The following is a 27,319-nucleotide window of genomic DNA, read 5'->3' as shown; positions in this document are numbered from 1 at the left end:
CACAAGCTCCATTTCATGTTTGCGGTAACCTCCCAAATCCCCAAACTTTCTTGCAGTGCAAAAGACTGTATTTGTTCCTGTGGAAGTCTGGTCCTTAGCTGGCCAACACAGATGGGCTCCTTTCTGTGTGAAGGTGGGTACTTAGGGTGCTGTAGTGTATTCAGCTGACTGACACTGGCTGTGCCTCTCATCCACTCAGACTCACTGTGAAACATGACCCCAGCCCTGTCTCCCAGCAGTTAAGTTGGGAGATAAAGACACATTTCATGAATGCTATGACACAGACCTGTACAGTGGACAGTGGGAGAACAGACAGAGGAACTTGTCTTAGGAAGACGCTCAGGGAAGACTTTTTAGAAGGCATGATATTGAGTTGAAATTTGAGAAACAAGCAGAAGCCAGGAGGCTGAAGCCAGATTGTGAAAAGCTACCTAAGGAGTTTGATTCTGTTTTGTCAGTCGTTGCTCCTCCAACTTTCCCACTTAAGCAATGCTAACAGCAGGGAGAACGACTGGGTATCCTCAAGAGTCGGCAGGCCAAGGCCAAAGCGGCGCTGCAAGAACTGGAATGTTTCCTTGAAGCCTTGTGCTTCATCGGAAAAAACAGAGGGGGAAAAAAAGGGTGTGGGTGTGTAAATTCTGCAATGCTTAACTATTCAAGTTTGTTTCAGTATAGAAACAATATTTCTGTCCTAATACTTTTCATGCTCACACTCCAGAGATGTAAGTCATGCTTTCCCTGTGATCTCACATAGTCTTTTGGGCGGGGGGGGGGGGGGGGGTAGGCGGAAGGAGAAACTGCAGTGAGAAAGCCACACCCTGAAAAATGCAGAGCTTTTGGACGCACAGAGCAATATGATCAAACCTATCCAATTAAAAAAAATTCTGAATCACGCTTAGTCAGACTCAGGATAAAGCTGGGAACCCCCTAACTGAAGAGATTTAAACACTCCTTGGGCAAAGAAAGACACAGCATAAAAAACGTCACAAAAGAAACATGTCTCATAAACACTGGAGGCCACAATCCAGAGAGAAATTGAGCTCTTAGCCCGGTCTCTGATAAACAGTGACACAGAGCAGACTAAATACAAGCAAATATTTTCTATGATTTCAATGCATTTGTTTTCAACGGCAACAATTCAATTAGGTTTCTTCATTTGGAATGACCCTTAGAACTAATGTCATTTACTTTTCTTTTTAAATGGTCAACTTATTCTCCAAACGCTGTCCACACAGTTGTGATAATTAAAAAAAAAAAAAAAGGGAAACTCCAAGCTGGCAGCATTGGCCACAGAAATATTTAACCCTCAAAGTGTCCACCCATACTAATTACCACTCATTCACAGTGAACAAAATACACTACGCCAGTAGTAAGTGGGGGGTGGTTCTTGAATGAGGGTAATTTAGTTTCCTTAAAATCAGTGACAAGCGTAACTGTTTTATTACATTCAATGCTATGTCTGAAAAAAACACAGTTCTGTAAATGATGGGTGGCCAAACATAAAAATGGGGCCAACAGGCCTCTTTATATCCCTGGAAAGGCTTGAATGGCTTCTCTAACAAGTAGAAAACTGGATTCCACGTTGGCCGGGAGAGGGATAAAGGGCTCCTAATGTTCACTTGAGGAGAAAAGCGGGACTTGGAGGTCCCGCGTGGTGCAGAGCGCTCAGTCATCATCTGAAAGAAAGGAGCAGAACCTCCCTGTGCGTGTGGAATGGTTCCTAAAATGCAAGAAAGGGGCTTGGCAGGAAGACCAGACATCTGTTTTCTCTTGTACTGAATAGGTTCACCAACCCGCAGAGCTCACTGCTTACTGGCTTGTGAATGCAACTGCCTGAAGCCTGGTCGGCCTCCGTGAGGAAGGGGAATTTAATTCCTGCTCCTTTAACTGCCTATTTACTGGGGGGCAGGGGGAGTGCAAGCTTACCACCAGCCAAATAACATAGGATGATCTGCTGACCCCTGGCAGGCCCAAAAGGCTCCGCTGAAAGGCTTACACAAGTCTCTCTATTAACAGATGTCACTAAAGCTGACTGAAGTTTTACATCTTTTTAGCTCATTAACTGAGTTTTTCTTCTCTTTTCATAGATTCCAAGTCTTTTATTTTAAAAATGCATAATACATATGAGACAAATGCAGAATGTAACAAAAACAGGATTGACCTTGAGACCTTGGAAAGAAAACCTTTACTAAGTTTCATCAGGTACTCCATGGAGAGAGCTCAACGAATATTTTTATTGTTATATATTTATTTTTAAAGATTTACTTATTTTTTTTTAGAGAAAGGGAAAGGGAGGGAGAAAGAGAGGGAAAGAGACATCAATGTGTGGTTGCCTCTCACGCACCCCCCACTGGGGACCTGGCCTGCAACCCAGGCATGTGTCCTGACCAGGATCTGAACCAGCGACCCTTTGGTTCACAGGCCAGCACTCAATCCACCAAGCCACACAGTCAGGACTTGATGAATATTTTTAAATGTCCCATTCTTAATTCTCAGTATCTGCCACTTAACTGGCTTTTTGATCATTCACATAACAAATATTTAATAGCTACTATATGACAGATACCAATTAAGGCACTGAGAATGAAAACATGAATAAGAAACAATCACTGTTGTCTAATGCTTTTAATGACAGTTTTGAAATTCAGTTCTGAATGTGTATAGAATCCTTTTCAACCCAGGTTGTCCACGTATCAGGCAGTATATTCTCCCTCAACCTCAGACTCTAGTAGAACACCTCTTAATTTTTTTTTGATTACGTAAGAAAGCAAGTATTTAGCCCTGGCTGGTGTAGCTCAGTGGATTAAGCGCGGACCTGCGAACCACATGATCGAGGTTTGATTCCCAGTCAGGGCACATGCCTGGGTTGCAGGCCAGTTCCCTGGGGGGATGCACGAGAGGCAACCACACAATGATATGTCTCTCCTTCTTTCCTTCCTTTTCCCTCTAAAGATAAATGAATAAAATCTTTAAAAAAAGAAAGCAAGTATTTAATATATGACAATGTGAATTTTCAAAACCTTTTATATCCTAATTAATCCACTAGAGGAAAGTGGACAGCGATGTCCCTCACTACCCAACCATGGGGGCCAAACCTACACTTCTTTAAAAATTGTCTCAAAAAGGTATGTGTCAGACATACTTTAACTCAGGCAACATGAAAAGCCCACATCAACTCCAGATACCCAAGTCCATGGTTCTATGTTATAAACAATGGACTGTAGCACTTAAAATGCCTTTTGTAACTTTAATGATGTAACACCCCCCCCACCGAAAAATCAGATCCAGGAAACTCAGTCATTCTGCAAAAACCTGAAGAAATTCATAAGGCACAGAATGCTGGCACAGTGCCAGAGTCTCTGAACCTGTGTCCTGTCTTTCCCAAAATAAAAGAGACGAAAGGATCTTTTTTTCCAGACTATTTACAGTACCAAGCCTCCTAAGGAGGTCTCTGAACAGTGCTCACCATCAACTCATGGGAGAGCTGGCATATGCGACTGCCAATCTACATCCAGTCCAGTTTCGACTAAAGGCATTGTAAAGACTTCTTCAACACAGAGTGCATTTAATAACCTATGCTCCTTAACAGCAGACACTGAAAAGGTGCCTAGGTAAGCCCTACTTGGGGTCAGCCTAAATCAGGCTTCTACACTTGTAGCAGGCTGTTAAAATAAGCCTCTTTCTGCATTTCCGTGGAGGACACAAAACAATGGGTGTTAGGCACTCCCACGTTCGGTGAGAAACCAGGCCACCTAAAAAGCGTCTGCATAAGAGCTGGCTGAGAACCGCTCGGGATGCTTGATTGAGCACCCACGTCCCCTTTCTCTGAGACACTGAAGAGGCTGAGAATGAATATGGCTGTGGACAGACACACAGATACGGCCTGAGTCTTATAAGGGCTGCTTCCCCATCACCACCAGTCAAGCAAGAGGGGCTTCAAGAGACCATGCCGAGGTTTCATCTGTGTTCTGTGGGTTATGGTGGATACAGTGGGTCAAGGTCTGACTTAGACCTGAGGAAGCTAAAAGGTAAAAGGCTGATAAGGCTGATGGAAGGGCCCTAATAAATGTCACTGGGGAGTAACTACTGCTGTATGGATGGCTGGCAAAAACATTGGTCAGATGTGGGCACACAGGGTAGAGTTGTTGGCCCGGGCCTGTGGTAGATCCTTCCAAGAAGGCTGTCTTAAAGGCAAGGATGCCCTAGTAGAGAGGGGCTGTGGGAGGCTGAAGACACATATTCTCTAGCTTCAAGAGACCGTAGAAAGAAGATCAACTGGGGTGAAAATGATGGTACAGGATCTCTGACATACTCCCAAAGCATTCTATGAGGGGAGAATGCTCAGGAGAGGTGCCCTGTTTGGCTGGAGAAATCAACACTAGCTGACATCAATGTCAGGTCAGGAAGCTTCCATTCTTCATCCCTGCTCCAGCCCTGGAGGTTATGATAAGGGACCATTGCCATCCACTTCCCTGTAATGAATTAACCAGGACATGTAAGGTTTTGAAGATTCACATTGCTATATATGAAACCACAGCCCAGGAACTAATGGAAAAGTGGGGAAAACCTCAAGTTTGGGAAATAGAAAAGAAACTAACTACACTCCCATCCCATTATAGGCTTACTGCTCACAGGAGACCTTTTCTGGGGGAAGGGAGAAGCCTATCATTATATGATACTCAAAGTTTTCTAAAAAAAAAAATTGGATTGGACATTTAAATTACAAGCACCACGCATTTAACATCAGTTAATGATTCTTGAAAATCAGACATTCAACATCAAAATGTGAACTAGAAGTCTGTTTTACATTTCAAATAGGAAAAATTATAATGTATGACATTAATTACAACCGCCAATTTCCTAAAATATAACTAAATACCTTTGTTACATTCCTCTCTCTGAGTGCGTACACACACAAGTAATAAATGGTTACATTGGGAGATAAACCTTTAAAACATCCTTACTGATTAGCAAGTGATCAATGTGGTTGTTAGCAGACAACTGTTTTGTACACCGAGTTCTTTTAGAATCGACATCCAAGACACACATTCCCTTCGCTAACTCAGCAGTTTCAAAGCATCTACCCATGATTTTGGCACTTTACAAATGGTATTTGTAACGTCACAGGGGTCCCCAACTGTGGCCTGTTAGGCACTGGGCTGCAGAGCAGGAGGTGAGTGTAGGCCAGACAGCGAAGCTTCACCCCATTCCCTACCCCCTGAATTACCGCCTGAGCTCCATGACCGCCCCTTCCGTGGGCAAACTGTCTTCCACAAAACCCGTTCCTGGTGCCAAAGAGGCTGGGGACCACTGATACAGCTCGAAACTTTCCTCATAGAACAGATTGTTTAAGATATTGTATTGAGGTGGTATAAATATACACAGAAACAGCCAAAATGTACTGGAGGGTAATTATGTCCCATGAAGTTTGTGTATTAGAAATCAAGAAGGATTCTCCAAAAGAAAACTTAATCAGAAAGGCCTGACACGAGAGAAACAACTGAAGGGACTTTCTAGAATCAGGAGAGTGTTCAGAGAAGCTATGACCTGCCCTGGATTTCGTCCACAGGAGGAGGAGGCAGGAGCTTCACAGTGTGAGTTACAACAGATGGGGAGAGGAAAAATTAAACATTCGATAAGCCATTATACAATACAGGTATTGCATGATCACAATGAAGTAAGCCTCACAGTCACTGTTTTTCAACAATGTCACAGGAAATTGCTCTATATTATGGATAAATAATCTGAAAACCACGGTACTTAATATGTACAATTTCTGTTTATTTTAATTTCTTATTCTGGAGTTCAAGGAAGCGAAAAGTAAAATCCAAACTTATCTTTCACTAATTCCTAAAATGTGATTTATGTTGCTTCTTTTAGTTAAGGCAACGCTCTCTCCAGGTAGCTGCACATATGCCCTTCAGTATCCTTAAGTTCTTAGCATGTAGCTCATCTCTTTACCAGCACCCTTGAACTTCCATAAATCCTTGTTCCTGATGGAACTGTGAAAGCTCCCTGGGGAATGAAGGCATGCTACTACTCAGAAGTAGCAGAGGACAGCACAAAATTCCTTTCCTCTATACTTCTAGAAGCCAGATAATACAAACTATTGATCTTCTGAAAATAATGCACAAAATATCAAATTGCTGAGTTTCAGGCTTGAAAATATTTTTCATAGCAATTCCAGGACCAAAAATGGAAAAAGGGACATAATTATATGACTGTATAATAAGTACACTATAGGCGCTACGTATGATATAACCCAAGGTCACATTTAGGTGACAAAGACTAGGACATAAATTTCACTTAACAATATTCTCCTCTAGCTGAAGAGTAGATTTATAGCTCATAAATAACCAACGTCTAATACATCTGACTTCTCTACAGAAGCAGAACAGCAACTACAGCTTATACTGCATCAAAACAACTACTGAGGATGCCGAGTTAGGGGACAAGTGTCCAGAAGTAACCATGGCCAGGTGGCATGGTGAGAAGAAATGTGAATGGCTATAGGAGAAGCAATGAGTCAGACTTCAGAACCTAAGTCAGCGACCAGAGAAGCGATTCCTGGCTCTCAACTCACCTTTGCCATTTGAGCTTGAACCCCACTAGCCTTCAGGGCAGACACCGCTTTCTGAGCAGCTGCAGGACTGTCAAAGTCGACAAAACCATAACCTGAAATGCAAAACACATTTATCGTCTTTTAGCCATTGTTTCATGATTATGGAGAGGGGGAAAGAATGACTCCGTTTGGTTTCTGATGCAGGCAAAACAAAACCCGAACACCCTGCGGATCTGACAGGTTTCCAGCCTTTAGAGCAGCAACGCAGGGTAGCCCCCTCCTCGGGCAGCGCTGCCCTGCGGTGCTGCCCTGCGGTGCTGCCCTGCGGTCCATCGCAGCTTGGTAAGTTTCCCTTAAAAGTAAAGACCCAGCTTTGCCCCTGGCCAGTCCTTTTCTCAGGTGTCTTGTATTCATGGACAAAAATGACATCTAAGTTACGAACCAAGGTTTAAAGACAAGAAAAATCAATTTCAGAGAACTAGCATTTTTCATGATTCGGTAAAAAACATGAAGCCATCCTATGGAGCTTGCAAATAACAGAAACAAAATTATGTTTGTTTTATAGACTAAACTTTATTTTTCAAATACGTTAAGTTCCACCATTAGCCACACAAACTATAAAATAATCTAAATATTAGTCCCTGATTAAAAACAGCGGTACTTATTTACCTAAAGCACAGCTCATCATGGTCTCCCTTCAAATAGAGAGAGAGAAACATGCCTCTAGATACCCAAAGTAGCTGTTCCCACAGTGCACGTCCTGAAATCGAAAACATCACAAAACAACAAGTAAACGAATAATCTAAGAAAGGCCCTGGTTCAAAGCTTATTTACCCAGAGCTTTACAAACAGTTTTAACAAGCTGCTGAGCTATTTTCCCTGGCCACACATACCAAAGCCAGGAAATTAAAAAAGAGGGGGGGAGGGGGCTGGGTTGAGGGTAGGACTGCTACAAAATAAGCACATGGATGGGATCTATGTAGCAGTGAAAACCAGTAACAAGCAGTAAGAAGAGCAAAACTGCACAAAAAACAGGACTTACGCTGATTAAGGGCAACAGTTCCTTAAACGATCTGAGCATCACTGTATTAAAATATGCAATTAATGATGTTTAGCTGTGATAATGCTAAAGTTATTGAAAAAAGGTTTAAATTATGTTTAGCAGAGTGTTTAAAAGATCAGAGTGCCAGGCAAAAATACCAACAGGGATTTTCTAGAAACCTCAAACCTATTATTAAATTAATTAAAAAAATTTTTCCTGATTGAAAAAAAAAGATTTTATTTATTTTATTTTTTAGAGAGGGGAAGGGAGGGCAAGAGAGAGAAAAACATCAATGTGTGGTTGTCCCTCACGCGTTTTCCCGCTGGGGACCTGGCCCGAAAACCAGGCATGTGCCCTGACTGGGAATCAAACTGGTGACCCTCTGATTTGCAGGCCAGCACTCAACCACTGAGCCACACCAGTCAGGGCTTCTTCTTCTTTTTCTTCTTTTTTTTTAATAGAAAGAAAAAAGGGAGAGAAACATCCATTTGTTGTTCTACTTATGTATGCATTCACTGGTTGATTCTTGCACATGCCCTGACCGGGATGAACCCACCATCTTGCTGTATGAGGACTCTTGGTGCAGAGCATCTTGGTGTAGATGCTCTAACCAACTGAGCTACTCAGCCAGGACTTAAAATTAATTTTAAATGATAAGAATATTTTGGAAAAGAAAAGCACTATTTGGAGGTTGCATAGAAGAGGGGCCAGACCTATCATTTATTTATAGATAGTATAAAGATACAGTAATTTAGAGAGCAAGATACTTGTGTCAAAACATATACGAGAGGAGACCCCCCAAAACCTGGAGTTTATTTATAAAAACTGTGTATTTATTCTTACATGTTTAAACTTCAGCCACCTTCAAAGTATTTTTCATTTGATGCAATACACCTGAGACAGTTTTTCCACTGCACAAAACAGTTTTTGACCTTGTCGATTTTGATGCCTTTTCATGCTTCTGCCATTTTCTGTTTCACCTCTTCCACACTGGCAAAACATTTCCCTTTGAGGACTTTTTGCATCCAGGGGAAACAAAAAAAAAGTCACCCGGGGCGACATCAGGTGAATAGGGATGGTGGTGCAGGGGGGTCCTGCTGTTTGGGGTAAAAAACTGAACACTCAGTGTTGCACGGGTAGGTGTGCTTGTAAAACACCCATCACTAAATGGGCAAGTACGTGACAGTCTTCAAAAAAAAAATGAACTGAAACCAAACGCAGCTTCTCACGACACCAGCTGGGACACTGATACAGATGGGTCCCTAGAACACTCACTTCGTGGGAGAAGCCTGCACAACAAGGCACCTGCCCTCCAGAAGATAATTCTGTTTTTTTGAGGGTCGTCCCTTATATATCAACAAGACTAAAGAGAAGGCTTCAGAACAGTTTGAAGGGCAGTGTGCAACCATAGTACCCAAAGTACTGACTGGTAACAAAGTAAGTTGCAATGAAACAAAGTAGACAATCTAGTATAGAAATAAATGTCTTAGCCCTGGCTGGTGTAGCTCAGTGCATTGAGCATGGGCCTGTGAACCACACGATGGCGGTTCGATTCCCAGTTAGGGCACATGCCTGGGTTGCAGGCCAGTTCCCAGCAGGGGACTCAAGAGAGGCAACCATACATTGATGTTTCTCTCCTCTCCTTCTTTTCCTCTCTAAAGATAAATAAATAAAATCTTAAAAAAAAGAAAGAAATATCTTAGGAGAGATGAGTGTTAAAGCTGAAACAGGGGCAGCTTCTTTCTATTACTTAGAAGTGAATTGAAATAAGGCTTAATTTAAATTTAGGCAGTGGAGATACGGCCAGGTTGGAAAGAGAAAAGATGCTGACCCAGGTGAAAGAGAATGTTATTCAACCAAAAAGTTAGAAATCAGGTTAAATATATTTTTAGGTGTTTTTAGAAATCATGTTAGTGCAACCCTCTCCGGAGACGCCCACTGGCACACACACACACTCACTGTCTAACTCTCATCCATATTTTATTACCAAACGCAGTTTTAGCAGGTCATAAGAGAACACCACGCTACACTGAGAGGATTTAACTCTTGGCTGGTGGACACTTAGGTTTTGCCCTGTTTCGTTGTCAATAAATTATAGTAAGCAGAAGATCTCAACTGTGATGTTATAGTTGAAGTTAACTGCTCAGGTACTGTATTATTTTCTCTTTTTTCAAATAAAGTATGTTTATTGATTGAGAGAGAGAGAGAGAAAGAGAAACACCAATTGGTTGCCTCCCATAAGGACCCCGACCAGAGATGGAACCCATGACCTTTTGGTGAATGGGACACTGCTTTAGCCAACTGAGTCACCCTGGCCAGGGTTATCTGTTATTTTTTTATTAGGAAAAATCCATAATGGTTGCATTTTAGTTATTTGCTTATATCCTTTTTTGGCCTTTCTAACCACATTCCAATTCTTTCATAAATATCTGCTGAAAACTAATATAACAGGTAAATATGCAATCTTGTGCTCTTTCATTTTCTCTCATATTATTTTTACTTAAACATAAGTATATAAGTCTTGGACTTACACAGGTTCTATGGGTTTCATTATATAAACATATGTACAGATATTTGGAAGGTGTGATTCACTAAATAACATAGTGCCCTCTCTCTGGATTCCCAGGAGTTCTTTTCAGGGCTTAGCACCAGGAATAGTAATGGTGCTCGGGCTTCCTGGACTTGCCTCCACATGGTGATAACTGAATCAAGGTAATAGCTATGTTTTCTATTTCTGCATCGGTGCCTAGGAAACACAGGGCCATTTCTGTAGTAACCTTCCAATTCCTGCTCTTATCCTTATTTTCCTTTTGGTCTGACTTATCTTCACTCATTTTACTTGTGTGTGTGTGTGTGTGTGTGTGTGTGTGTTCTGGTCTTACATGCAACCCGTAGGCATCAATAATCAATCAGCATTACAATCAATACTTTACATTTACAAGTTTTTCTTGGGGTAAGGGGGTGGTTCCTGAACATGCCACATATACTCAGAAAGTAGTTCCCCTCTACCTGCAGTTTTGTTTTCTTGGTTTCAGTTATACATGTTCAACTGTGGTCCAAACCCATTAAACACAAAATTCCAGAAATAAGCAATTCCTACGTTTTAAACCAAAGCTGCTCTGAGTAGCATGATGCCATCTCGTGCAGTCCTGCTCCATCCTGCCAGGGCCGGACTCATCCCTTTGTCCAGTGGATCCATGGTTCATGTACTGCCTGGCCATCTCAGTTATTAGATTTTTAGAGGGAGATCACATTCACATAGCTTATAACAGTATATTGTTATAAATGTTCCACCTATTAGTTATTGTTAACCCTTATTGTACCTAATTTATAAATTAACCTATAGCAAAGATATGTATGTATAGGAAAAGCATAGTGGAAAAGCATATAGGAAAAGCAAATTACTATCTGCAATTTTAGGCAACCACTCAGGTGGTCTTGGAACGTAGCTCCCATGCATAAGGGGCAACTACTGCACCAGTGGCAAAAACATCTGAATACCTGCTGTTCGCTAAAACATGATAAAAACTTTAGTTAAAAAGTCATGATTCGGTTCTCATTTAAGTTTTTTTAACTAAAGTACATGTTATTCAGAGCAATGTTTCCTTCAGCTTAATTTTTTCTCTTGGGTAGAAGCTCTAACATATGTTTGGTGACAAAAATGATCTGTCATCACTAAGGTCTCTAATTTCCATATATAAAATTCTCTGATCTGTTCAGCCTCAAAAAACTAGTATACAACAAAGCAGTTTTCATTTATTCTAACACTCTTATGTGCTATGCTAATAATGCATTATCTATATTCATCCATCCACCTACCTTCTCAAGTTATCTATAACATGGTAACATCTTACCCGTCTTCACTATAAACTACATCTTATGTTATTTCTTCTCATTTGTTCTAAGACATTTTTTTCAGAAGCTCTTATATTCTCGCTTCCAAGATATTATAAACCCATTCTCTCTCCTTACTCACTGACCGACAAACCCACCAGGTATCTGCTGACATATGTTCACAAGGCCTGTGTGAGACAGAGTCCTGAAAGCTTTCTATCATCTCCCCCCCCCCCCTCCCAACAAGGCATTATCTCAAAGGTTCCAATACATACGGTATATGAAATCAGTTCTGAATTATTCCTACCCTTATTTCAAATCTGCACAAATCTCTCCACTTATCTTTGAACTCTTTCCAACTGTTCTGGATTTATATCATGATAATATGTTAAGATTTAGCATTAGTATTTTTTAGTCATGCTTTTCTGAGACTCTGTTGAGCATTTGGGGGAATTCTGATTTCTAAGGAATAGTTCCTTATTAGAGAAGAGGGTGCAGTAGTGCTCAGCGCAGGGCTGTGCTGGAGAATTCGACCCAGGAGGCTTCTGAGTTCTCTCCCTCCCTCACCTAAGGCAGCTCTGCTTTTCAACACACTGGCAGACACCTCCTCCCTCCGTCCCTGCCTCTGTTTCTTCCTTTCCTTTCTTCCCCTCTGTCTCTGTTTCTCTCTCTCTCTTTCTCTTTCCCTTTCTCTCCTTTACTTCCTTTCTTCACCCCCCCACCTTCTTTCTTTCTTTTATAACCTTATCCTACTTTTCTTCCTCTTCGGATGGGGAGGAAAAGTAGGATAGGGCTATAAAAGGCTCTAAAACCACCTGTCTACTGTGATTTCTCTCTTGGTCTGAAACTGTTTTTTTGAGATCAGCTTCTTGTTTTACCTGTAAGAGTCCGTTTTTCTTCATAGAACCCAGATTTTTTTCTGTGTCCCTGCTCTCCCAAATCGTGTATAAATCTGTTCAATATGACTAATCTAGGCAACTACGTGTAAACGTTTCAGTCTAGAATTTAACTTTCTCATTTAATTAAAATATTTATTGAGCACGGCTTTACATAAAGCTGCTCTATTCACTGTCCCAAGGCAAAACTGCCCTAACGGGCCATGTTGACTAAACACGGGCTTAGATATCTGCGACAACAGCTCCTTCACATTTAGGCACTTTGAAGAAGAGAGAAATACAATGAACCACTTCAAGTCTAGATGAAAGGAAATGGCTGGCTTCTAGGGCAAGGCCCCAGCACAGGGTTCATTTACGGTCTTTGCCTTTTTCGGATTGTGCTAAGCCACAGCCGCCACCACTACTTGAAAAATGGGGGGTCTAATTAACGAGGAGCTTTGCCTTCTCTGCCTATTCCTGTCAACCTTATTCCAATTCAAGAGGTCGGTAGTTAGACTCAAAGTCAGCTGACTCCATTCTTCCCCTTTCCTAGAAATCACATGCCCATTGTTAAGATGCTAGATCATTAAAAGTCAGAACCACGGAGCATCAGGGCTGCCTATTGGAGATGCCTCCTCTCCCAGCTCATGATGCTGGATGAGCTCATCCTAATTACACAGAAAACTGAAGGTCAGTGCATCAAATTAACGCAGCAGCATATTTCAAAGGGGCGTGTGACCTCCACTCCTTATTACAATTTGGTCAGTGAAAATGCTTCCCTCCTCCCTGCTGCCAATATTGTCAACAGGCATTCAGTAGAGGACAATTCAGAGTATTGAAACATGTAATTAAGTACTGCTTAAAACTACTCTGTTCTAATTAATAGAGCCAATTTGCACAATATGTAATCTTTTCAGTTCTTTAGTACAGTCCAGTGGGCTTCAGTAAGCAGCTCTAATCTCCTCAGGCTCAGCAAAGAAAAGCTATTTTCTAACTCCACTCTCCTTTTAAAAGCAGGGGCTAAATGCCAACCAGTATTTTGCATGTGAACTCCACTGGCGTCAAATCTGGGGTTCTGGCAAACTGCTCGCTGCTGCTGGGTCTCCAGCCAAAACCTGACCAGAGACAAACGTAAGCAATATGCCGACATTGTGCAAGACAGAAACTGGGTGACACACAAGATTTAGTTTCTATAAAATGGAGGTAGTTTTGAAACCAGAGGGCAGGTTTAAAATTTCACCCTTTTTCTAAAGCAATGATTTAGCAAACCACCAGCCAAGGAAACACACCTTTGCATTTGTTCGTTGTCTTATCCAAAATTGCCTTCGTGGAGACTATTTTGCCATATCTAAAAGACAAAAAGGGGGGAAAAGTTATAATCAAGGAAACCTCATTAATGTCCAGAACACACACATACTTTTCCAACATCTGCAAATTTTAAAGTACAAAATGTTCTTGACTATGGGACAGGAAATGAGAACTCTAAACTCAGAACTGAAGTTAAAAAAGGGAATGGCTAGGCCTCCCACCCACTGGAACCTCCGGACTATAGTCTGATGTTTAGATTTGAGGAGTGAGCTACTTACCTGACAATCTTGGGACCAAAAAAAAGCGGAACGTGAGCTCTATAGAAAACAATTTCTTCTAGTAGCGCTATGTCTGTGGTCAACTACAATACCTAACGCAAGGCTACAGAATTATTAAAGGAAAGTACTATGATCCACGCAGCCTTTAAAACTAATCATGAGGGGGAAAAAAAAATGCCTGCATTGTATCTATCTATTTAGGTTTGCAGGCAGGCCTGTGTAGCTCTCTGGCTTGTCAAAACAAGGTACAAGTGTGTATGCTTAATACATTTGATTGATTTAAAACAGCTCTTTTGATACCTAATATTTCAAGAACTTAGTATGTTTATTCAGACTTCTTTTAACTCAGTAATAATGGTATACTCACTAATGTGTGTGTAAGAAATGGACAATCAAGGATAGGAAACAGTGAAGAAGGAGTTAAGCACTGGGTTTATGATGTGTTCCAATCCTTGAACTTGGATTGGAACTTCCAATCCAATGGAACTTGGGGGAGAGAAGGAGGACATTCAGAGCATGCAGTCCGTTTAGTCCACTGCTACTTAAAATGAGAAGGCAGTGCTGCTTCAATGTGTGTACTACCCTACACCTTCTCACTGCAGCCAGACCTCGGTGCAAAAGCACTGCTGTATCTGTTTTCTAGAAACAAAGAAAAAACAGCCTTTAAAAATAATTCTTAAAAATTACTGGGACTTTGAGAAATGCACATAACTTACTTCATGTGTCTGAGACTCACTTCCTCCTTTATAGACTTAAGTTCCAAAGTTTTACACACACACACACACTTAAAATTTTCACATTTTCTCTAATGCTGCTTTTTTATGTTAATCTGGAGGACTAAAAAGAGTCTTAAAAGTTTCGGACAATGAAAAGTATCTGTGTCACGTTTTAACCGTTTTTGAGTATTGCAGGTCTGTTTCATGCATTCAACAAGGCGAAAGACATTTATCCAGAAGAAACAAATGGCTTGAGCCACCTCTCCCCCTTAGTCAGACTTCGCTGTGTGTAACCATGTAATCAAATGATTATTAAGTAGGCATGAAAGTAAAGGTAATTTAAGGTTCAAATGACAATTATATCCAAGAGGCATAATGCTGCACAAACACCTTTAATTACCTGTAGAGGTTCTGAGCATTTATAACAGCATTAACCCAGGTCACTGAGCTGACACAAAAAAAAATAATTAAAAAAAAATCTGCAAACCAGGGAAAATACATGCTTTGAAGGCCAACTTTAAGCAACTACTTATATGATTCCACCTAGGTTACTTACATGCTTGATGTTTACCAGCACTATGATTTGCACAAGTTTTAGGTGAAATTCAAATTGTATCCCTCCCTGCCTTACACCTTTCCTGAAGTTAGAAAGTTGCTATAACTCCAATTACGATAAGGGGTTTGGAAATCAGAGATTAAGAGACTTTGCATGAGGTGGCAGGGTTCATGGTCTTTTGTAGACAGCAGAAAAAAAAATTTAGAGAAGGTCAGGGGATGGCCTTCTACCTTCAGGTTGTGCTCTGCACATGGATGACGGGACAGAGAGAGACATGGAGAAAGGGAGATGTGGGAAGTAGAAGAGAAAAGGCCCTGGTGGTACTGAAGCTGCTAGGGTTTGATCTCTTTGCCACACCTGGCACTGCTTTTCACTCCCACATCTGGGCACCCACTGCCTCTCTGCGCCTCCGCTCTCTCCCGGGGTCTCACCCCCCTTTCCAGTGGCTCTTGGCCCATTCTGCTTCCTCCTCTCCCTCCTTAACTGGGGTACTTTCATCACGGTTAATACTCGGTCCTCAACCTTTCCTCATCCTGGGAAATTTATCCAGTGGCCCGGTTTTAATGAATGCATCTTTGTTGGTGATGCCCATTTCATCTCTTGGGTTTCCACCCCCCCAAATCCCATCAACGTTTTAATTTTTTGCTGCTTCCTCTTTTAACTTACATATCCTAGTATCTTATTAATATACTTAAATACTTAGTTTGATGTCACCTCAGGCCCACGATTTTCTAAATCCCGTTCCAAAGAACCCCAACCCCTCATTTCCTATCTCCCCTTCACGTCTCTCCTCACTTGAGAGCACTGCCACACTCACAATCTTTTCCACCAGCGTGAGGTCTGTGAAACATCATCAACCCAGCCATTCCTGAATCCCGGCAGTCAGTAACTCTTCTGGGCTTTGCCTCTGACACGTGTCCAATCTTTGCTCCTTCTCTTCACTGTGCCCAGATGTACACAAACAGCACGTAGCAGGACCGGCCTCTGCTCCTCCCAGCCCTGCTGCATGCATTTACCTTTAACATCTCTTCAAACATGTCCCTCACTTCCCCCTCGCTTAAAACCTGAAAACCCTGTGAAAACATTATCTTTCTATGAAATCATCCCTAATCCCCTGAACCACTTAGTTGGACACTGTGTAGCAAACCAGGGAGGTTTACACTGACTCACTATGGCAGGCACTTTGCACGGACGATCTTTTTAAATGAGCTTCACAACAACCACCTTACGGGGCAGGTGCCGTTAGTCCCATTTTTGCCAACAGGAGAACAAAAGCTCACAGATGTTTTAAACACAAGATCTTGCCCCAAACCCCCAAACTCAAAAATGTATTGCATTTAAGTTTTCACTGAAATTTATCTATGAATAATTTTGAGAAACAATGTTTCCTTTATACAATCATGGTATGAAAGGAAAGGAGCAAAATGGAAGATTCTTTTTCTATTATGGAAATGGAATAGACTTATTTTTCAAGTTGTTTTTGTTTTAAACATAAGAAATAAACATGTAGCTCAGTGCTGAAAGAGGGATGAGTGTGGATGGGGAGTACAGGAGAAGAGACACTCTGAAACTTATCGTTTTACTTTTTATTGTGGTTTTCCCCATCATTTGAGGGTTAGAAAGTCCTGGAAAGACCAGGACTTTCCAGAAAGTCAGAAAACAGCCTTCTCTCTGTGGAATGGTCACGTACTGGCCTGCAATCTAGGGGGTCAGGAAGGTGCTCATCTGGGTTACCAAGGGGTGTGCTCCTTACAGCTGCTTTTTCGGGCTGTCCATTCGGTAGGTCACTCACAGGACACAGGCTCTCGCTAAGTGACAAAGTCCTGGGGGACGCAGCACTTCAAATCGCGCTGGCTCCTCAGGGGCCCTGCTGCTGCGCCTCGCTCTGGGAGCTGCGTGCGGGACCAGGGGTTTCAACCCTGAGAAGGGATCGGAATACAAAGGGGAGGGTCTATCAATGGCACCCAAGGAATGGAAAAGAGGTGGCCGCACAAGAGGTCACCATTTCCCTCTACCAGTTTTAACGCAGCCAGATTTACTAATGTGGGGGCAAGGGGTGGGGGAGGGGAGGAGAAGCCATGATGATGACCGACATTTAGTCTGATCTGATGATCACCAGGGCCTCACAGAGTAATAGACACCTGGGCACAAATTCATGAAACAACCAGATTTTCACTTCCCCTTGTTCCTCTTGGCAGCCTAAATTTTAAAATAAGTAAGTAAATAAATAAAAATAAAAACAGAAAAACAAGAAACATTAAGGACCACGGACATACAATATATTATCAGGAGGAATAGGCCTCCTGACTGGAAGAATCCACACTCTCAAACACCAAGAAGATGCATGCCCAAGAAAGCAAGCTAACAAAATTTTATGGGAAAAATGGGAATATAAAGATTCTTCAGGTTTTACCGGCTTCAGAGTAACGAGGCTCAGACCACAGCCCTGCCTACCTAGAATACAAGAGTCTTTGCTAAGAGTAGATAATCCATTCCAGAGAAAGCTCTGGCAGTAAAAGGACAAAAAGTAACTGAGAAATGTAACTACAAAATAATTAGTATTTCAAAGGAGAATAACAAGTAAAAACTCACATTTAAACCTACTGGCCCAAGTGAACTTCGCTGACGAAACCTTCTGCTAGGCATCAACCAACATTTCCTTTGTTTGCATCGTGGCTGAAGTCATCTCCCCCTCCCCCATTTAGAGCTCTTCTTTCATCTTCTGTGATATAAAATCTAAGTCTATTTCAGTTTGCATTTACTAAATAAAGCTTAACTTTCTCCTCTACCCCATCATCTAGTTCCTCCTAAATTCTACCTTTTTGTTAATGTTCCTTAATTACAAAAGAAATGCATGTGTATTGTAATTTGAAGACACAGGAAAGCAGGTTGAAATAGTAAAATCACCTGAAGTGCTGGATCTGAATGTTAAATACTGGTGCAAATCATAGTAAATTTTGTCCAATGTGAGAATATGTGTGAACACATGTGCATGCACACACAGACACACTTGAAGCTTTTGAACATTCCCAGTTAGGAGCCAAGGCTTTGGAGAGTGGCGTCTACTCCACTCACCACCAACAGATGGCGATAATGGTTGATAAGTTATTTTAATAGTGGTCATTCCAGGGGTGAATTCATTTAAGGCACCATGGAGTCATCGGCAACATTTGTGTTAGTTTTAGAATATTTTATGAACACTATTAAACCTGAAAAAGCATTACCTGTGTGGGAACCAACAGTAAGAAGTGCATACTTATAATGTAAACAGAAAAAGATTTTAAGTTTGAGAGAGGGTGGGATACGGCTCATGCATGTTTTTGATTGGTTTTGTTTTAAAAACTGTCTCTGAAAGAGAAAGGGACTCACACATTCTGAGAGATGCTGTGCCCATTCAAATAACAGCAGTAAGGAGAGATGGGGATCGAAGTGAGAAAAAAACAACAGAACTTCTGAGTATGCGGCTATCAGATTAGTATTAACACTGGAAAACCCATGTGCAGCCCTAGCGAGTTAATTCAGGGAATAATAAAAGTAACAGCTTACATTTACGCAGCTTTTATTTGATGCCAGGCCCTGTTCTAAGTGACTTAGGTCATTTATTTTAGCATTCACAACAACCTTTTGAGCAGGTACAGTATGGCTCTCTCTATGTAGATGAGAAACTGAGGGGCTGAGTCCAGGATGGGACCTACTAAAGGAGCGAAGTTGAGAAGCAGGAGCTCTGCTTTGGCCAATGGGATTGACTGGCTGCTGCAGAAACGCTGGTCACAAAACACAGACTGTTCCAGAGATTCAAAGCAACTCCCACCTGGAATCTGCACAGCTCTGAACTAGTGAGGGGATGAAGGTGGACTCTTAAGACAGATGGTGACCCGAATCGGGAAGGAGTCACTTGACCTTCCGGGGAAGCAACGCTGTCCCACTTGGCATTAGAAGCCCACCAACCGAACCCGTGAACAGTATTGAGGAAGAGGCGGGAATGCCTTTAAAACTTCCAAAGAGTGACTCGTGTATCTATTTAATGGGACTCAAAGCCAAAACCCCTCTTGCTATTTTAGATTTGTTGGCGGGGCGGGGGGGGGGGGAATACATATATACAGACTCCCATACAAAGACGACACCGTGTAACTAATTTTCTAACTTGCTTTTTCTGCTGCTTTATTTTTCAAATGGCCTCCCAGGAAAAGAAGATTTACTAAAATCTGCTTTAGCTAGTTAACAGTGGTTGACTTGGAGAAGGGAACAAAGTATAAATTACATACATGCATTTTGCTAATAGAAAAATCTGTTGGAGAATAAAAAATAATAATAATAAAGCAGAAAGTGACATCCATCCTTGTATTTTGAATCGTCACAACCTTGAATCATTCTGCTGGGTATATTTACTTTATTTACTTGATGTAAGAAGTGGTAACCATTTAAAGATGAGATACAAGACATGCAAATTTTAAAATTAGGCAATCAATACCAAACAGATTTTGTAAACAGTTTTGTTTGGGGCCCTGAATATTTTCAATGTTTCAGTAAGACTAAATAGTAAAAGTACAGAAAGATACTCCATTTTTCATTCTAGTAGTTTTAGCTTAACTCTTCCACTTGATTCCTGCCTGTCCCACTTGTGCTGAATAGCTGCGTGTGTCTGTCAATCAATGATTCCTGGGGCTTGGGATACATACAACAGGAAGCAACATCTTATGCAGCTAGAACTGAAGCCTGGGTTTGAGGGAGGAGAAAGACGCCACAGCCCTGAAGGTCAGAAACAAACCTGGTGTTGAAGGTGAATGCAACTCAGGAAACACAAGTATAGTCAAGAAAGAGATCAGACCCAGAAATCAACCCACAGATATTTATAGCATGCTTCCAGCATGCCCTTCCCCTTCGAAAAGAAAGCCTGTGAGAAACACACAAGATGCCAGTCCCGCCATCAGGGAGACAAACTTTTGGGGGATAGAAAGAATTTTTAATATTAAAACATAACTGAAAGCCATGCTCTTATATGACAAATGCTAAATTAACAGGGGAAGAAACACAGAAGGAAGGTCAAGTTCAGCAAAAAAGACTTTGGGGAAAGCAAAAATACTGGTGGGCCAGGGAGGACCGTACACAGAAGACTCCAATGCAACCTGTGTGTGGGGGGAGCGGTGGAAGCTGAGTCCAAAAAGGTCCCTGTAGGACCTTGGGTTCTAGGAAAAGGAGAGAGAACAGAACATGGCGGAGGTTCTGCAACTGCAGAGTGATGTGATGAAAGCAAGACTTTAGTAAGATTAACGAAAATGCTACAGCTGGAATTAAGAGAGCGTGATGTCACATTTCATGTTATTGTGAATTCCTTTTGGGCTTTGACTCAAGCAGTAACACCCAAGTTCAAGAAATTAGAATGAAGAAATGAGAAGAGGTAGGAGATGAATGGAAAAATTCTAAAGGACAGAAAAAATTTGAGACAGAGGGTTTCTTTGAACGCATCTTAAATGCTTAACCTTTTTTTCTGAGGAAAACAACCCATGGTATATCTGTGCATGAGAAGCCCAGGGCTTGTCTCTGGGAATGCAGGGAAGGTGGGCAGCAGGAGCCACTGCCAGGGCTCACGTTCCCGAACTGTCCTGGGAAAGGACAGTGACTTTCGGCCCCCCTTCCAGACCTACAGCTTACAGGTTAGAGAGGACTCAGCAGAGGTGCAGAGCAGACTCAAGTAGCCTAACCCTCTGTTCGGCTGCCTGCCTTGGCATGTGAGCTGATGAAAAATAAATTCTAGAAGCTTTGGGACAAAGTATCACATTTTTCAAGAGAATATATGTATCGACATGTCTGACTTTTAAAATAACATTAACATTTTAAGGAAAATACATCCTTTCAGGATACTATAAAATGGTAATCAGCACCCGGATTTGGGGATTACTAATCTCTTCTGACTGAACTTAGACCCATTCCTGCTAATCTGCCTTCTCCACATTTCTGGGTGGCCTAGCTGATCTAGTGTAAATGCTGTACATTAGTAACAACTGATGCTGTCTATGGCATATATGCCTTGAAGTAAATAATTCATAGAGAATGTACAGGAAAACCACCCCATTAAAAATGGCTAACATGCATTTTTCCCATTTCCATAAAAAACTTATAACTCTCTTCTAAATAAAAAGCACTCTGTAAAGCATTTGATTTATTTCACAGATTTGGTATTATAGTTTAGTATCAAGTCTATTATGGTCTGCAATCAAAATAGAGTATCTTTACACTATTTTATGGGCTTTTAAGAACACATGACACAAAGGGTCATTTACATTATCAATATGATACTATTTTTGCTACAAGTCACTGTTCTATAGCACTTATGGATACAGTCAGATGGCCAGACCCAAATTAGTGCTCTCAAGAACTAATATGTCAGAGGAAAATGACACATGCTGAAAACGGGACCCAGAATTTTTCAAGTAACATGTAGATTATCTATCATAAAAATCCCTAAAAGTCTCAAACACTGATTAATGTCTAACTTTTAAAACAAAGGTTATTTGATTATAGAAAGTGGTCTCTCATTTCTGAATTGAATGTATGAACTGACAGCGACGGAACATTTTTTAAGTTCTCTTACCAAAACCTGTAATGTACTTTCTTTTCTTGGATAATGTCACCTTCATGTTTCTGTAGTACGTTGCTTTCCTGTACCGTAAGAGCGACAGAGTTATGTTGGAAAGACGACAGAGTTGTAACCAAAGAGAACTACCCTCAGGGCCTGTGGGGCCGGTGACCAGCTCTGTGACTCTGGCGTGGTTGGTTGGCTGGCTTCAGTAACCTGTTCTGCAAAGTGGCTCTGTGACACTTCCTCACAGGACCACTGCTTAGAGGCTCGCACAGTGCTTGACACATGTCAGATGTTCAGTAACTAATAAATGTTACCCATTTTTCTACCCTTCTCCAAATAATGGTCCTTCTTATTCTTATATCACATGATATAAGAATATATATTCTTATAGCGCACTAAATTACATTACCTCTTTCCCTTAATATGGACTTAGTCTTATGCTACCAAATGTTAAGAAAAGGTAGACCTATCATTTTATGATTGCTTTTGATCATAGTTCTTTATATAAATAATCAATACATAGTAACTGAATGAAACATAAACATGTATTATGAATTTTTCCACTGAAAATGCTCAGTGTGGAGAGTTAAGAAAGGTTGGCAGTGATAGGGAGAAGGAAAATACACTTTGCCTTGGAAAATGAACATGCCCTTGTGTTTTATCCCAATTTAGTTATAAAAACAGATGAGGGAACGGTAATTTGAGAGTTTGACATGGAATTTAAAATCAGTACCAATAAGAAAACTACAAAGGGTTGAGGGGAAGAACCAAAAACATTTATAAAAGTTTCTGTTCCTAGATTTTTTCAAGTGTCCCTAAATTTGTTGCTCCTTTTAAAAGAAATCAAAACTGGAAATCTTTTTTACACACACACACACACACACTCAAAATGCTCTGTCAGAATCTGTAGAAACTGAATGCATTCAACTCCAAAACTGAAAACCATAAATGACTGCTTCATTCAAAATAAGAACAACGTGTCAGAGGGTAAAAGTAAACATATTCTCTGAGGCAAAACAGTTATCTGAAACTATCAGAATGGACTGTGCAAATTACCTAGAAATTTCTCTTGATTCTAACACAAACTAAAAAGGCAGGAGTCAAATTGGACATTTCCTAGACCGAACACTAACACTGGCTCTGATCCAAAACACAGCCCCAGAGTATTGATTTCCAAGTGCAGTCAGTCCATCCTTCTGTAAAGTAATAAATCCTGACTGCCCCATGACCTTCAAATGCCAGTCTGCAGAGCAGAGTGGAAAGGAAAATAGTGTCTATTTTAGTCACTTCAGCTCTAAGAAATCTGGGTATACAATATACGTGTATCACTAGTTAAAAAATACACTTGGACTACATAAGCAAGGGCACGTGGAGGTAGCCTGCCAGCACAGCTGATGTTTCCAAACTTAGATATTGTGTTCAAGGAGCACTAGTGACAATGGTCACAGCTCTAAGAATGGATCTGATGGAAGTGGATCAACAGGGCTCCCACAGTGTTTTCCCACTGGTGTGCCTCTGAATAAGCCTGCCCTTAGACACTGCAGGTCAAGATAAGCAACCTCTCCAAAGATAGAGTAGTGCAGCTCTAAAAATTTCTAATCTTAACCCTTACGAAAATCAGGGAGGAACTGTCTTTACATGTAAGAATGGAACTAGGGGGAAGCACATGCTGTAAGTTACTTTTGTATCGGTTTGGCAAAATTACCATACAGATATCCCAGACGAAAAAGCGACGTGCCCCACTCTCAAGCTCGCCAGACTGCACAGCGTGTTCCAGGTGTTCGGATTCTCCTTTGCAAATAAGGGGACTGTGCAGGGAGGTCAGGGCTCAAAGTGCTTCTCATTTCCACGGCTCACTCAGGTGAGGCAGTTAGGGCTGCTTGGAAATGCCACATAATATATTTGGATTTGAGTTCAGTGAAAGTCATTATTTGCTCAAGGAGGATGTCTTGGAAGAGGAAATTTGGTTTGGATGGATTGTAACTGGTGACACAAATGACTGAGCTACAGTCGGGTCTGTGGGTCAGTGTGGTCCCAGTCAGCATGGAGAAAGGCCTCGGTGACGTGCCACACAGCCGGTTCAGCCACCACTTTTCAACACTTAAACAATGACACAAATCAGGTCACTGACAGCATACTTTTTAAATACGCAAATACCCTAAAGCTAGGGGGCATGGTGAATGTAAGATGCTAGAGTTAATACTTTCAAATTATTTCAACAGGCTAGAAAGATATCTTGGCCACGGCCAACACTATAATATTTAATAGGAAAAACGTAAGTCTCACATATATGTGCCAAAGGGCAGAGGGGGGTATCCACTGTTACAAATTTAGGGAAAGCCTTGGTTTATTCATATGAAAATATCTGGGCATTTTGATTAGGAACAAGTTAAAGTTCTCTGAGAAAAAAAAAGAAGAAAACAACAACAATGCACCAGACCCAGGGTCCACTGAGAAAAACACATGGTCTGGGGCTTAGAAGAAATTATGCTCTTGGAGTCTCTCTGTTCAACATTCTCCAACACGCATCATCATGGGCTTTTGTCCCCCAAAGATACATGGAAGTCCTAAGCCAGTGCCTGCGAACGCGATCTCATACAACAGGGTCTTTGTGGAGGTAACTAGGTTAAGTTGACGTCATTAGAGCAGGCCCTGAGCCACGTTGATAGGCGTCCTTACAAGAGAGCCGTAGGGACACAGGTACACAACGCAGGATGGCGGAGGCGGAGGGATTCAGCCACAAGCCAGAACACTGAGGACTGCCAGAAAACCACCAAAATGTGGAAGAGGCAAAGAAGGATTCTCCCCTACAGAATTCAGAGGGAGCTTGGCTCTGCTGACAACTTCATTTTGGACTTCTGGCCTCTGGAACTGTGAGACAATAATTTCTGTGGTTTGAAGCCACGGAGTTCGTTGTCCTGTGTCACAGCAGCTCCAGGAAGCTCACAGAGCTCCAGCTTGCCTGTGTGTCCTTACACCAGTCCCCACGTCTGTCCTGTTCCATCGTAATTTCCTGACCTTGAGGATGTTACCTCACCTGGGCAATGCAGTGTCATTCTGCAAGACTGGGCTTAAGGGCACTCTCCAGAGCAAGCCTGCCTGACTTCCCTTGCAGGGGAGCCAAGTGCTGCTTCTGCACGACGCTCAAGGCCGCGTGTCCTCACGGAACCAGGTGCGAGGCCCAGCACACTGCTGCATTACTCGCATGTCTGCATTCCTGGAACACGCGTGCCCTTGGCCTGCCTTCCTCTCTGTAGATCGGGCTACAGCACAGTGCTTGGCAAATGATAAACTGTCAAAATTCAGTAGAAAGGATTAGAGGAATAAATAAATGAATAAGCATAGCCTGCTTTCACTAAGTGCTTTCAACATCGAACACTTTTGTTCTAAACACGTCTTTTGACCTAGTCCAGGCTCTTTCAGGACAGAGTGAGCCCCACAGAAAAATCCCTGCCTGTGAGGAGGAGCAGCTGAGGAAGGAGCAGCTGACACAGAGCTCGCTGCCCCCGGCAGTGGTCGAGCAGAGCCACGTGACCGTCGGGTCGGGTCACGGTGCTGCCGCGGGGAAGGGTTTCACAAGACTCACCCAGAGAGATGCGACCACAGTCCACTGGTGCTAGACAAAAATAAGTGCAGTGCATTTTTCCAAAAGTTAGATTTATTCTAAGATTATGTACTTCTCACATTTTTGCTATTAGAATGGCCTTTTTATGAAATTGTGATGGGAGGTGATGGCTGTTTCAGTTTGTGCCCTTTTGGACGAAAATAAAATCTTGACTCTAGACTAGATTAACTCTATTTTTGTTTAGACCAAAAATCCAAAATCCCAAAACCTGCAACTTGCTAAAACATGATGGACTGTGGGCAGCAGGCTGGTGTCCCTGCTTTGAAAGGGGACTGGGCTGGGTAATCGAAAAGATGAATGTAAATAAGGACGGTTACACGAACAGAATGATTGGGTAAAAGAATAATGGTGAAAACGCCTTTTAGAAAAACCACACCTCATAGCATTCCATTTATTTTAAAGTTATAAACTAGACAAAAACAGGTCAATGAAATTCTATCAAATTGTATATGAATAGACCATGCTTCCAATAAAAATAAACATGAAAATATGAGAATAGGGAAAAGGCTTCTCATGAGCTCGCTTCCCTCATTCTCTTCAGCACCATCGGAAGTGGGCACTGTTATCGGCAATGATGCTTCCGGCACCTACCCTGCTGAATTAGCAGAACACAGCCCTCAGCTCCCCAGATGTCCTGCTTTGTCCCTTAACCTTGTCCGTGTAAGCAGTCAAACTAAAATGGGCCCTGAACATAAATGTGTATTTTATAGACCCTCAGAAAGGCCCCGCAGAACCTGCAAAAACAGGATCGTCAAAAGGGAGCCAAGATCCTAGTAATTCTAGAAAATTGCTAAGGAGATGGTGTCAAAGAAAATAACCAGAAAGCTTCGTTACACACCGTTTTACACGCATACATATATGAACACACATACAATTCTTTTCAGGTGAGTGTAAAGCTCTTTATACTTTAAAGAGTAAATGAACATCTCTGGCATTAAAATGGGATTCAAATATCAGGTAACCTGGGTAGAAATGAATTAACTCCTCGTAGATACCCAGGCACTGGGGAGTGGGGATGGGAAGGCTAGGTGGGCTTTTTTTAAAAACTTGAGTTGAGAACAAAAAGTAGAAATATGACATGACTATCTCTCTTGTGCTTATCTGATAAATACATATTATATCTAATCTATATTATGATCCTAATAACACTAATTCCCTCTGTCTTATAAGGAATATGATATCTATTTTACAATGTAGCTAAAAGACACAGTTCTAAATGAAAGGTAAGCACCCTTTCCCACTACTTAACTGTTCAGAGTTCAGCTTACCAAAATATTTGTTTTGCTTTTACCTGGGTCGGCCACATCAGGCCAGTGTCTGCTCCAAACTTTATCCAGAGGAAGGTGGTAATTGCCCTCTTAACACCCAGGCCTACCCTGGGCACACTAATTACTCCAGACCCTGCTTATTTCCTCTCACAAACGCCTGAACTCAGAAAGCAAGCAGGGAACGGCCTCCAGCTGCAGCTCACTCCCTAAACAGATTCCCAGTCTTCCCTAACCTCAGAGGCGATAGGGCAGGAATGAAGGGCAAGTGAAGTAGAAGGTGAGGGATGGACAGAAATAAGCAGAGGGATGGACAGAAATAAGCACTTTTAGATCTAGTAAATGACAATTAAATTTCCTTGTAGTGACCGGGCATGAAACACAAGTAATATTGAATCACAGAATAATCAGAGAGAAGCAGAATGGAAATTCAGGAGATGATAACCAACCAGTCTCCTCAAAACCAACAAATATTTCAGAGAGATGAAACCTTGTAACTCTTGGGCATGAATGGTGAACTGTAAGGGAAACAGAGATATAAAGTGTATTATTCATTTAAAATAGCCCTGGCTGGTGTAGCTCAGTGGATTGAGCACGGGCCTGCGAACCAGAGGATCACAGTTCGATTCCCAGTCAGGGCACATGCCTGGGTTGCAGGCCAGTTCCCAGCAGGGG

General features: G+C 41.7%; 1 protein-coding gene across 8 annotated transcripts in view; it reads right to left on the bottom strand.

Moving 5' to 3' along the window:
* RBMS1 (RNA binding motif single stranded interacting protein 1) overlaps positions 1 to 27,319 on the bottom strand; it is a 210,455-nt gene that overhangs the window by 31,264 nt on the left and 151,872 nt on the right. For all 8 annotated transcript variants that reach the window (XM_037044601.1, XM_037044596.1, XM_037044597.1 and 5 more), the window contains exons 3-4: positions 13,603 to 13,661; positions 6,584 to 6,675 (exon numbers count right to left, since the gene is read on the bottom strand). In XM_037044601.1, the coding sequence (XP_036900496.1) occupies positions 6,584 to 6,675; positions 13,603 to 13,661 (151 nt within the window). The remainder of the gene's footprint in view (positions 1 to 6,583; positions 6,676 to 13,602; positions 13,662 to 27,319) is intronic.

This window comes from Sturnira hondurensis, unplaced genomic scaffold (genome assembly GCF_014824575.4).
Source record: "Sturnira hondurensis isolate 20B ecotype Veracruz unplaced genomic scaffold, ASM1482457v3 Scaffold0004136, whole genome shotgun sequence".
Classification (NCBI taxonomy): Eukaryota; Metazoa; Chordata; class Mammalia; order Chiroptera; family Phyllostomidae; genus Sturnira; species Sturnira hondurensis.
The sequence above is the reverse complement of the archived record's forward strand: the minus strand, read 5'-3'. Positions and strand labels throughout refer to the sequence as shown.